At 44.6% G+C, this 13,267-nt stretch overlaps 1 protein-coding gene across 2 annotated transcripts in view; it reads right to left on the minus strand.

Annotated features, from left to right (window-relative positions):
* The window catches only part of LOC147712815 (zinc finger CCCH domain-containing protein 11A-like), a 206,189-nt gene that overhangs the window by 119,588 nt on the left and 73,334 nt on the right, over window positions 1-13,267 (minus strand). For both annotated transcript variants that reach the window (XM_086923485.1, XM_086923486.1), the window contains one exon: window positions 6,290-6,409. In XM_086923485.1, coding sequence (XP_086779611.1) covers window positions 6,290-6,409 — 120 coding nt within the window. The remainder of the gene's footprint in view (window positions 1-6,289; window positions 6,410-13,267) is intronic.

The raw sequence follows: 13,267 nt of genomic DNA on the forward strand, positions 1-13,267 counted from the left end.
GCCCTTTTTCCTGGCTCCACTGCTGACAGGTGAGGCCCAGTTCGCGTATCAGGTGGCCAACCCCATGGGCAATGCCCCCTACGCGATGGTGAAAAACGTCATTCTTGATCATTTGGGCTTAGATCCAGAGGCCTACAGGGTGCGCTTCCGTAAGGAAAAGGGGAGTCCCAATGAAAACCCTAAGACTTTGTTTTTTAGACTCAAGATGGCTGCCGACAAATGGCTGAAACCCGAGTCTAGCACCAAGAAAGAAGTGATGGCGAAAATATACTTGGAACAATTTATGGACGCTCTGCCTTATGGCTCCCAAAGGTGGCTACGCCAACACTCGGGTCTTACCGTCGAACAGGCCATCGAAATGGCGGCGAATTATGCTCGGGCCCAGCCCCGACTAACAGGATGGGATCAGGAAAAGAACAGCAAGAACCTGCCCCCTCCCAAACCTGAGAAGAAACCAAAACCCCTGATGGAACCATTCAAACCACGACCACTGAGGATGGAGTCCCCTATGATGCGTGGACCGCAGTGCTTTGACTGTGGCGAATGGGGGCACATCGCTCGTTTATGTCCAAAGAAACGTACCACCGAAGAACCCATGGAAGTAGGGTATCTGCCCAAGACTGTATTCTATTCCGCCGAACTAGGGTCCTCTTTTTATGTGAGTATGCGGATGAATGGCTATGTGGTCAAAGCCCTTCTTGATTCAGGGTGCAAGCAGTCAGTGGTTCAAGAGCGCTTCATACATCCCAGCCAATACATCCCCGAGTCCCTCGTGTACATCAGGTGTGTACATGGGGATGTCAAGCCCTACCCACTAGCTCAAGTCTCCTTAAGCCCAAACCAGAAAGACTCCTGTGTAGTAAGAGTGGGGGTGGTTGACTCCCTTCCCGAGGACGTCATATTGGGGGTAGATAATCCCGAGTTTCTTGACTTGTTCAAAAAAACCCTAGAGGAATAGCTCCAGGTAGAAGGGGGACCCAAAGCGACTCTATTAACCCCAGAACCATGGGTCCTAGACCGTAGTTTTAGGTTTGCCCAGACAGATGACAGGACCCTACACAACGCCTGGGAAAACGCCCACGTACATCATAGCTCTCAGCCCCAAAGATGTCCCCGCTTTGTGATTCAGAAAGACCTTTTGTACAGAGAAGCCGAAGAAGGGGGTCGTCTCCAGTTGGTAGTCCCCGTTTCCTTCCGTGAACAGGTGCTCTTTTTCGCCCATGCCCATCTCACGGCTGGCCACTCGGGAAAAGAAAAGACTACCGACAGTATCCTACGCCATTTTTACTGGCCAGGAGTATACAAAGATGTACAGACATACTGCGCTACGTGTGAGATTTGTCAGAGGAGGAACACCCACCTCCCACCCGCAGCGCCCCTGCAGCAGATGTCCATAATCGGGGTTCCTTTCGAACGGGTGGGAATGGACTTAATAGGCCCACTACCTAAATCCTCGAGAGGAAACATATATGCACTAGTGATTGTGGATTACGCCACGAGGTTTATTGAAGCGTTTCCTCTGAGAACCCCTACAACCACCAACATTGCAGAGAAGTTCTTGGAGTTATTCTCACGCGTTGGATTCCCCAAAGAGGTCCTAACCGACCAGGGCACCCCGTTTACCTCCCGGGTGATGAAAGAAGTATGTAAATCCTTGGATATTCGGCATATTAGGACGTCGGTCTACCACCCCCAGACCGACGGACTAGTGGAAAGATATAATCAGACTCTGAAGGCCACGCTGAAAAAAATGTTGTCCGTAGAGGGTCCCGACTGGGACCGCTTGTTGCCACTGGCCCTGTATGTCCTCCGGGCACAAAAACAAAGCAGTCTCGGCTGTTCAGCCTTTGAACTGCTGTATGGCCGACTCCCGAGGTCGTTATTGGAAATGACTAAGGACGCCTGGGAGACCGAAGATGAACAGGAACAGAAGTCCCTGCTTGAATACACCATACAGCTGAGGGCTAAATTGGGCAAGCTCAGAAGCTTAGCATACACCAATTTGGAACAACAGAAGGTAAAACAAAAGAAATACTACGACAGGGGAAAGAAAATGAGGCATCTCCACGTCGGTGATTGGGCTTTGGTACTCCTCCCTTCAGTCTCCAAGAAAAATGAGTGGACAGGACCATATGAGATATTGGATACTATAGGTCAGACCACCTACAGACTGAAGATCTCCCCCAGTAAGACTCAATGCTATCATATTAACCTCCTAAAAAAATGGATCGGTCCCATTCCTAAGGAGAGCCACCTGACCGTCCCCACGAGTGCAGATCACTCGACCACCCTACAACACCTGGTTATTAATGACGCCCTCTCAGGGAAGGAAAAGGAGGAATTGAAAGCAGTATTACGTCCCTTTGCCAATATCTTCTCGGACCTACCGGGGAAAACTACTCTGGTTGAGCATCATATTGAGACCATTCCAGGACAGACGATAAAACAAAAGCCGTATCGAATACCCGCAGCCAGAAGAGAGGCAGTACGGAAAGAAGTCAGAGAGATGTTACGTCTCGGGGTCATACGCCCTTCCAAAAGCCATTGGGCCTCCCCGATTGTTATGGTGCCCAAACCTGACGGATCCAAGCGTTTCTGCATGGACTTCAGAGCCCTCAACAACATCTCTACATTCGACGCCTACCCTATTCCTCGGGTCGACGAATTGGTGGAGAAACTCGGAGACGCGGTATACATCACCACCCTCGACCTTACGAAAGGGTACTGGCAGGTGCCCCTCCGTGAAGAGGATCGAAAGAAGACCGCCTTCATCACAGACGAAGGTTTGTACGAATTTACGGTCCTTCCTTTCGGCTTACACGGGGCGCCTGCCACGTTCCAGCGGCTGATGAACCATGTCTTGAAGCCGTTTCCCACCTTCAGTTCAGCCTACCTGGACGATATCGTGATTTATAGTCAAACGTGGCAGGATCATCTGGTGCACCTGCAGACCATACTTACGGCACTTCGGGATGCCGGGCTTCACATCAATTCAAAGAAGTCACGGGCGGCCTACAACCGGGTAAAATACTTGGGATTCGTCTTGGGGGATGGAACTATATCTCCTCAGGCGGAAAAGGTAAAAGCCATCCAGAACACAGGCTTTCCGACTTGTAAAAAAGAGTTAAGAGCCTTCCTAGGGCTGGTTGGCTATTATAGACGCTTCATTCCCCGATTTGCGGATGTTGCCACCCCCCTCACCAATCTCCTCAGAAAGGATGTGAAACCCCGGGAAATCCAAACCCCGTCGCCCATGGCCATCAAAGCATTCGAGGATCTCAAAAACATCATCACATCAGCTCCTGTCCTAGAATCCCCGAACTTTCAGAAAACTTTCACATTGTCTACTGATGCTTCGGATATTGGGATAGGGGCCGTCCTGTCTCAGCTGGGAGATGACGGCGTTGAGCACCCCATCCTGTTCACGAGTAGGAAACTCTTCCCTAGAGAGTGCAAGTACTCCACGGTGGAGCGGGAGTGTTTAGCAATAAAGTGGGCCATTGATAAGCTGCAATATTACCTGGAGGGACGGCCGTTCATCCTACAAACCGATCATGCCCCCTTGAAATGGATGTACCAGAACCAAAGTCGCAACCCTAGAATCCTTCGGTGGTTCTTATCCTTACAGCCCTACACATTCACCGTACAGCATAAAAAGGGTGTGGAGAATGGAAATGCGGATTACTTGTCAAGGGTCTTTCCTCTCCCCGATCGGGAGACTCCAGGGGGGGAGGTGTGTGACGGGGAGGCCCGGGAGTGGTGGACGGAGACGCCTTTGACACCCGTGTCTCTCCCCTTTCAACAGCGCGAAGCCCCCTGTCAGGAGGACGATTGGCCGTCAAAAGACTACGGCTACAGTTGGGAAGAGGAGAACATTAATGGACCGGGCGCCTTTAACTGCGCCTCTCAGATGACCGAGACTCCTCCCCTTGATGACGTCGCGGACCAAGCCGAGCCAAAAGAAGGACGAACCAGGAAGTGGACGGACGGCGTATCCCCGGAGGAAGAAGGAGTCGGAATCGGAGACCGGAGAAGGAGAGCGATACCATTGAGTCGGGAGGAGTGCCTGGACGGAGGAGACGAGACGAGCCCCGGCGAGACCAGCAAGCCAGGAGGCCAACGACCCCACGAGTCGCCCCGCCACGCTCCCGGGGGAGGAGTGTGGCTGTCAGAGGTACGGGGCAAAGTAGCGGGTTGGGTGGGACGGCGTCTGCACCCTCCAGAGTGATAACCGAGCACTAGTGTAAAATAGCGTTGAGTTGATGCGACAACCCCTACCCTTCACGAGCACCAGAGCACTCGGCATCGCTATGTAAATAGATCACTTGAGCACTTGGTTATCCATCACCCCCGGCCCCACTGCCTGACGTGAAGTGAACGTCCCAGTGACCGTTTCCTTTTTGTTCTCTTTTCCCTTGCTTTACATGTCGACTGCCTCTCCGGACCACTGGGCCCTCTTGAAACCGGACTTTGACAGGAGAAGACATCCTGGAGCCTATCAAGAACGCCAGAACAGATCCTGCAGCGTTTGCTAGGGAAAGACTTACTAGTAGAAGCAGGAGAGCCTATATCAAAATAAAACCCTCTTTAAAATCACTGATAAAAGTCTCGGACTCTGTTACTCCCACTACCCCTGCTCCTTTACAGCTGGTTACCATTTTTGCTTTTTTTTTTTAAATTGTTAGTAGGTACATTTCAACTGCACTAATTGACAGCATATACATTGTGCAGCCCTTTAAAAGTCAAGATTGGATGAAACAGTCTGCTATCTTCTTTCTGAAGGCAGAGCAAATTAAGTGGACTCATTGCCGCATTTTGTATTTACATTTTAATGTGTGTGCAACTAGCACAGTTTCTACATTTGCCTTTTGATTAAGTCACAGGCTTTCGGGAATCAAGTGCTAAGTTGGCTCTTCTACCGCAATCACATTGTGGACACTGAATCCTGCATCTCAAACAGATCACCAATGATGTGCGGTGTTACTCATAGCTCAATTTTGGCTCAGGTGATATCTAATTTATATCAGACCGATTCACTTTCTAATGAAGGACTCTGGATTTAAAAATTCACCAGTAACCAGACAATATGGAATTATTTAAATAGCGCATCCATCAAAAACATCCTTGCCCTGTGGTCCTGTCTTATGAAATGACAGCAGTGAAAATCAAACAACTCCTTCACGCTAATGCATAATTTACCTTATCACGCCCAATTTCCAAGACGAAAATAAATTATTTACACTCTTGTGATTGAAATCAACGTGGATAGTTTTTACCTCTATCCCTGGGACAGTAAAATCCCTTGACTTAACACTTGCCATTTTCACCAAACATCAACAAGCCTGTTTTTTTTCACTCATTAAAAAAATTTAAAGTAACACCTCCTGACCTCAGATTACTGAAAACTGCTGCCTGTTCTTTATTTGTTTTAGCAGGTTTAATTCCCCAATCCTCAATCTCCTTAATTAAGGCTGTTCTCCATGCCAGCATTATCTATGCTTACAAAAAATATAGTCAAAGCTTGTCGATTTTAAAACAAAACACTATAATAGCTAACAACTGAAGCCAGAATGAAGTTTGAAACTGCCTTATCGACTATGCGCTTCATCTAACGAAACTACTGACCATATGCAATGAAGCGTCAGGAGCAAAGATGCTCTGCATTTGCAACCTCTTACATTCAAAACGTCTTTTGCCTTGTCTAGGCAGTTTAGTGGTGCAGCAACTAGCCTCTGGAGCCCTCTTCCTCCCTATTAAAGAACCCAATCAAATCTTTTGTCCTTCAGGAAAATGCTGGAATCATATTTCGCGGACTCCATCTCACATAATCAGAAGCAAAACTGTCACTGTATTTCTCTTTAAATGTTGTGTTCTCATACTTAATTACTCACTACACCTCACAGTTTATTAAATGTTCTACTGCATTGATCTGATGTAATAATACATTCTCCATATTTTCTGCAATTTCCACTATTACATACAGTACTGCACCGAGAGTCGCAGAAAGTGTCTCAATTTAAATACCAATAGTCAACAGTTGTTTTGGCGCCAGGCATGCATCCACAAGTAGACACTGGTGTCCTAATGTTTGCTTATAAAAACGCTTTTGAATGCTTAATGATGTAATCGGTTCATCAAAACCCTAAACATAGGTCTTTTTTAATTTGCCTTGCAAATGTGCAGTTTTAAAATCAGATCATTGGTTTCCAAAACTATTGGTTTCTGCTGCTCTTGCTTCTCTACACTTCCCAGAGAGTTTAGAGAAACACACAGATCTCAGGTCACTCACGTCAATGTTCATGTGTCTGAACTTGCACACTCTTCGATAACACCGTCCCTCTTCCCATAGGGTGCATACTGTCTCATTGCCAATGGCGGCTTCACAGTGTCGAAATGCACAATTGTCGCCCTATCAAGAGAAGAAAACAAGAGCATTGCTACCATGGAATCAAGTAGTTATCGCAGCCCTTTCCGGTTGTGGATGTGCAGGCGTTAATTGCTTCATTTCTTCACAAATGCTGAAAGAGGTGAAAATAAGCAGAATGCTGGGAAGAAGTGTGAATGAAGTGCTGCCTTGTCCAAGACAATGACAATCTCAATAACAAAATATGTAGCTTCAACCCAATAAATAAAATAAAATTCTGTTTTTGTACCCCTCTGAAGGATGGACTAACTACGATGCAGAATAGTAGCTATTGTTTCTAACTGAATGCCTGGCCTCCGACAGCCATGAATATCTTCATTGTAGTTTTAAATAAATTCACTGGACAGTTTAAGCAGACAAAAAGAGAAAACATAAGCAGCATGCATTCATCTGAACCCTTCTGGCATCAAGCAGATACTATACAAGAAAGTGTCCATGGGTCTTCAGAAATGGATCTACCTTAGAAAGATAAATAACAAAAGAACCTACAGGGTCTATGTATGAATGTGTATAAATATATGAACCAGATAGTCTCCTCTAGATTAGGATGCCCATCAGTCACCATTCGATACCGCCCTAGTCATCATCTGGGCCTCCTTTAAGCATCTCTACCGTGACACATAAGTGATGTACACAAGGACTTGATGGTAACGTCCTACAACAACCTATGGATCACTGGATAGCCCTGTGGATGCCGGGTAATGCTGGTAAGTGATGGGTGAAAAAAATTGCAGTGTGTGAATTGTGTGTCAAAAATGGAAGTGACTTAAAATTGAGTAAGTGAGAGAAGCATTGTGTTTATTATGAACGCTCAGATGCCCAAAGTTAAAAACAGTGCAAAATAAGGCAGTTTAAACAAATATCTGCCAGAATAGTTATTAGGTCAACAGGTTTCGGCAATACAAAGGGACACTTCTATCCTCTACCTTCTTCAGGACCTTCAAAGATAATTGCTACTGCAATGTATAGCACATATCAAGTGAGTGTGAAAATAAACGTAAAAGGGATCATATCACCTGAAATCCTAGGTGTCTGGTAAATTCCTTCTGCGTATGGGCTGAGGTGGAACTATAAAAAATACATTAGATTGAATAGTTACATATCATTAGAAGTAAGAACAAAACAAAGCAACACTGGGTGTCTTCAAAAGTTGACATCCCGATAAGGCGTAATTCGCTATTTATACAGGTATTTCATAGATGGAAACATCAAGTACATCCAGTGTTCTACACATATAGTGTGTTATTACTCTGGCTTACCTATTTAGCAGGAGGATAGGGCTCCACATCACCTGGCTGCGGCTTAGGGAGAAGAAGCACCGCTCTATAAAAATCAAAGGAAAACACACACACAACGAAGATAAGTGGCTAGTTTCCTCCGATAAGTCTGTGCACAACCCACAACCACAACTCCTTGTCAAAAAATGCTTTCATCATATACTGACGGTCCTCAGATTATAATGAACCATCATTCGTTATCATTGTTACTCAAACAAGTGTCTATATGAACATTATGTCCACAATCGTAACTCTCCCGTAGCTGTGTATTGATATAACGTTACATCACACTCGCCGGGAAAGTACCATGCACAAGGCATGAAAAGAAGCCAAAGCCACGAAGGTTCTCATGTGGACGCACTATGCCATTGGTTCAATGAGACCCTCATAGAGTATCCATAGGGAAACATTAAAACATGTTCAGTTTTGTCCAAACGCAACGCACACAACACAGTGCTCACTCTTTTGATCATAATCCAGCACATGTGGCTTAGTTAGTAGGTTTTCCATAGAAAAGTCCCTTGATGGTCTGTCAGACATCATGGTGCCAAAACTTTGTGACGCCAAGCGGCTAAACTGACAATGATATGAAGTTTTAGTCCTCGTGTTTTTTTTGGCAGAAGTCACCAGGACAATATTAATCTGCTCTCCGCTTCTCGGAGGATCCAGCGCCTACAGTGCCTTAAAAGACTCCAGGGTGGCTAGAAACAACCCCAAAAAAACCTTGCTAGTCACGCTTTCATTATTCAGCTCACCTATCCGTCGGTAATCCTGTCGGACTTCCGAGCCGTCTCGTGGAGGTAACCGACGGATTCTAGCCGCCATCTTTATCATAGCTCTCCTGGCTTGTCGGGCACGGGACTCGTGACCCAATCACGTGAACGCATCCTGCAAGCCGGGGAGTCTGGGAAATTGAGTTTTTCTCATATTTAATGAGAATGCTCATATCTCTATTCACATCAAGAATCGTTTTGATCGTGTTTTCAATGTAATGTCATGAACATTTTTTCACATCTATCAGGGACGTATGCTCTCCTCTGGAAAAACACAGGATACGATGTCTAAACATCTAGGTTGACAAGTTCCTGTATTGACAAATACACAAAGAGAAGTATTCATGCAATGGAAATAGACCAGTATTTACTCTAGGCATGTCTATATATAAGTGCCAGATTCGGCGAAGACAAGTAATTATGTCTTAGAAATGGAGCAGCATTTTATTTCATCTAAGTGTATTTATGTAACTCAGGAATCGGAGCCTCATCGTCTGTATACGTATCGGACATAGTCAAAGAGTGGCTTTGTCTATTTACCCATCAATGGGAGTTTACTTCAATGGGCAAACTATTACAAAAGATTCGAGAGTACTGTGGCCCAAGGGTCTGAATGAAAATGTTCTCATAGTTCTAAAACTCTGATGTGGGAAACAGCATTGGGGCACACCCTAAGATTACAAAAGATTCAAGAGTACTATGGCCCGAAGGTCTGGATGGAAATGCTCTCCTGGTTATAAGACTCTGATGTTGGAAACAGCATTAAGGCACACCCTCAGAGTACCACCCACTGGATTTCATCGTTCAAACCGTTTTGGTCAGTCCCCAATCTGAACACCCATTTCTGCTCCTTGAACAGCAAATACTTAGAAATATCCGCAACATGGTCAGGGATAATGGGTTGTTCAAACACAGTCCATTTAAAATCGGTTGGACTCCGATTGGCTTCCATAAAATAACATGTCATTCTTGTTGCTTGTTTTTTGCAACGTACAGTGCTCTTATGCTCTGAAATCCTCAATTTAACTTTTCGAGTTGTCATGCCGACATACCTTAACTGGCATGGGCTAGGTAATCATGTATATCAATTTATCACTGTTGCAATTGGTGAATTTCTTTTGTTGCCACGGGAGACTAGTACCAATGATAATAGTGAGTGACTTCTGTGTTGGGGGACAAGCTGCACATGTGCCACATGAATGATGTCCTTGTATGGCCGGTAAGTCTCATAGAGTACCTACAGCGTGTTGTATTTTGTTCTTAGGTCTCGTATGGACCAATTGGTCCTTTAAGTTTGGACCTCGTTTGAAGGCAACGAGAGGAGGCTGAGCAGATTCTTGACCTGTATTGAGAATTGACCAGTGTCTCCTGATGATCTTCTGAATGTCATTAGACATTGAACCAATGGCATAGTGCGTCCACATGAGAACCTTCGTGGCTTTGGCTTCTTTTCATGCCTTGTGCATGGTACTTTCCCGGCGAGTGTGATGTAACGTTATATCAATACACAGCTACGGGAGAGTTACGATTGTGGACATAATGTTCATATAGACACTTGTTTGAGTAACAATGATAACGAATGATGGTTCATTATAATCTGAGGACCGTCAGTATATGATGAAAGCATTTTTTGACAAGGAGTTGTGGTTGTGGGTTGTGCACAGACTTATCGGAGGAAACTAGCCACTTATCTTCGTTGTGTGTGTGTGTTTTCCTTTGATTTTTATAGAGCGGTGCTTCTTCTCCCTGAGCCGCAGCCAGGTGATGTGGAGCCCTATCCTCCTGCTAAATAGGTAAGCCAGAGTAATAACACACTATATGTGTAGAACACTGGATGTACTTGATGTTTCCATCTATGAAATACCTGTATAAATAGCGAATTACGCCTTATCGGGATGTCGACTTTTGAAGACACCCAGTGTTGCTTTGTTTTGTTCTTACTTCTAATGATATGTAACCATTCAATCTAATGTATTTTTTATAGTTCCACCTCAGCCCATACGCAGAAGGAATTTACCAGACACCTAGGATTTCAGGTGATATGATCCCTTTTACGTTTATTTTCACACTCACTTGATATGTGCTATACATTGCAGTAGCAATTATCTTTGAAGGTCCTGAAGAAGGTAGAGGATAGAAGTGTCCCTTTGTATTGCCGAAACCTGTTGACCTAATAACTATTCTGGCAGATATTTGTTTAAACTGCCTTATTTTGCACTGTTTTTAACTTTGGGCATCTGAGCGTTCATAATAAACACAATGCTTCTCTCACTTACTCAATTTTAAGTCACTTCCCTTTTTGACACACAATTCACACACTGCAATTTTTTTCACCCATCACTTACCAGCATTACCCGGCATCCACAGGGCTATCCAGTGATCCATAGGTTGTTGTAGGACGTTACCATCAAGTCCTTGTGTACATCACTTATGTGTCACGGTAGAGATGCTTAAAGGAGGCCCAGATGATGACTAGGGCGGTATCGAATGGTGACTGATGTAGGTGTTCACGAACGTCAGCCTTTGTAAGGCCTCTTTTGGTGCAGGGGGTTCCAGTAAAGCTTCCCGGTTGTTGTTAATTGCACGTTTCAGTGATCTGCGCACAAGTTTTTTCAGATATTTTCTCATGCTCAGCTGTTTAGAGATTAAGGCAGAGTGTTCTTTAAATCCATCTTTGGTGGAACAGTTCCTTTTAACCCTCATGAACTGTCCATATGGAAGATAGTCTCTTAGAGACTTGGGATGGAAGCTGTCGTAGCATAGCAATGAGTTACGTGCCATAGGTTTTCTGTAGAGTTCGGATTGGAGACCTGAAGGAGTAGCCAAAATAAGCAAATCCAAAAAGGCAAGTTGTTTTTTATTGTGCTGAACTGTGAACCGCAAATAATCATTCCGATTACTAAGCCATGTCAAAAAGAGATGTAGGTCAACGAGGCTTCCCCGCCAGATGACGAGGAGATCATCTATATAGCGTTTCCACAGTCGCACTGAATCGCGAAATGGATTAGCTGATGTAAGTACATGTCCCTGTTCGAAGCTGCTAAAGTACAAATTCGCTAGGCTAGGAGCAAAAACGCTCCCCATGCTCGTGCCAGAGATCTGCAAATAAATTTTGTCTTCAAATCTGAAGAAGTTCTCCTTCATGGAAAGGCTGGCGCACGCCATGATGAACTGAACCGGAGTGCTAGAATCTAGATCCCTCTCCATCAGAAGGATAGTGATGGCCTCCAAAGTTTCGGCCTAAGGGATGGATGTATATAATGATTCTACATCAAATGATACCAAATAGTCTGTTGTGATGGTCTATTTCCATTGCATTCAATAAAGTTTTAACAGGAACTTGTCAACCTAGATGTTTAGACATCGTATCCTGTCTTTTTCCTGAAGAGAGCGTACGTCCCTGATAGATGTGACAAAATGTTCATGACATTACAGTGAAAACATAGTCAAAACGATTCTTGATGTGAATAGAGATATGAACATTCTCATTAAATATGAGAAAAACTCAATTTCCAGGACCGCGAGATGCAATCACGTGATTGTGTCACGAGCCCCGTGCCCGACAAGCCAGGAGAGCTAGGATAAAGATGGCGGCTAGACGCTGTCAGTTACCTCCCAGAGACAGCTCGGAAGACCGTCAGGAGTACCGACAGATAGGTGAGCTGAATGATGAAAGCGTGACTAGCGAGGTTTTTTCCGGGTTGTTTCTAGCAACCCTGAGGTCTTTTAAGGCACTGTAGGCGCTAGATCCTCCGGTGAAGCGGAGAGCCGATTAATATTGTCCTGGTGACTTCTGCACAAATACCACGAAGACTAAAACTTCATATCATTGTCAGTTTAGCTGCTTGGCGTCACAAAATTTTGGCACCATGATATCTGACAGACCATCGAGGCACTTTTCTATGGAAAACTTACTAACTAAGCCACATGTGCTGAATTATGATCAAAAGAGTGAGCATTGTGTTGTGTGCGTTAGGTTTGGGCAAAACTAAACATGTTTTAATGTTTCCCTATGGATACTCTATGAGTGTGTCATTGAACCAATGGCATAGTGCGTCCACATGAAAACCTTGGTGGCTTTGGCTTCTTTTCATGACGTGTGCATGGTACTTTCCCGGCGAGTGTGATGTAAATACTAGAACGTTATATCAATACACAGCTACGGGAGAGTTATGATTGTGGACATATTGTTCATATAGACACTTGTTTGAGTAACAATGATAATGAATGATGGTTCATTATAATCTGAGGACCATCAGTATATGATGAGAGCAATTTTTGGCAAAGAGTTGTGTTTGTGGGTTGTGCACAGACTTATGGGAGGAAACCAGCCGCTTAACTTTGTTGTGTGTGTGTTTTCCTTTGATTTTTATAGAGCGGTGCTTCTTCTCCCTGAGCCGCAGCCAGGTGAGGTGGAGCCCTATCCTCCTGCTAAATAGGTAAGCTGGAGTAATAACACACTATATGTGTAGAACACTGGATGTACTTGATGTTTCCATCAATGAAATACTTGTATAAATAGTGAATTACACCTTATCGGGATGTCGAGTTTTGAAGACACCCGGTGTTGCTTTGTTTTGTTCTTACATCTAATGATATGTAACAATTCAACCGAATGTATTTTTTTATAGTGGCACATTAACCCATACGCAGAAGGAATTTGCCAGACACCTAGGTTTTCAGGTGATATGGTCCCTTTTACTTTTCTTTTCACACTCACTTGATATGTGCTATACATTGCAGTAGCAATTATCTTTGAAGGTCCTAAAGAAGGCAGAGGATAGAAGTGTCCC

Source organism: Lissotriton vulgaris, chromosome 5 (assembly GCF_964263255.1).
Source record: "Lissotriton vulgaris chromosome 5, aLisVul1.2, whole genome shotgun sequence".
Classification (NCBI taxonomy): Eukaryota; Metazoa; Chordata; class Amphibia; order Caudata; family Salamandridae; genus Lissotriton; species Lissotriton vulgaris.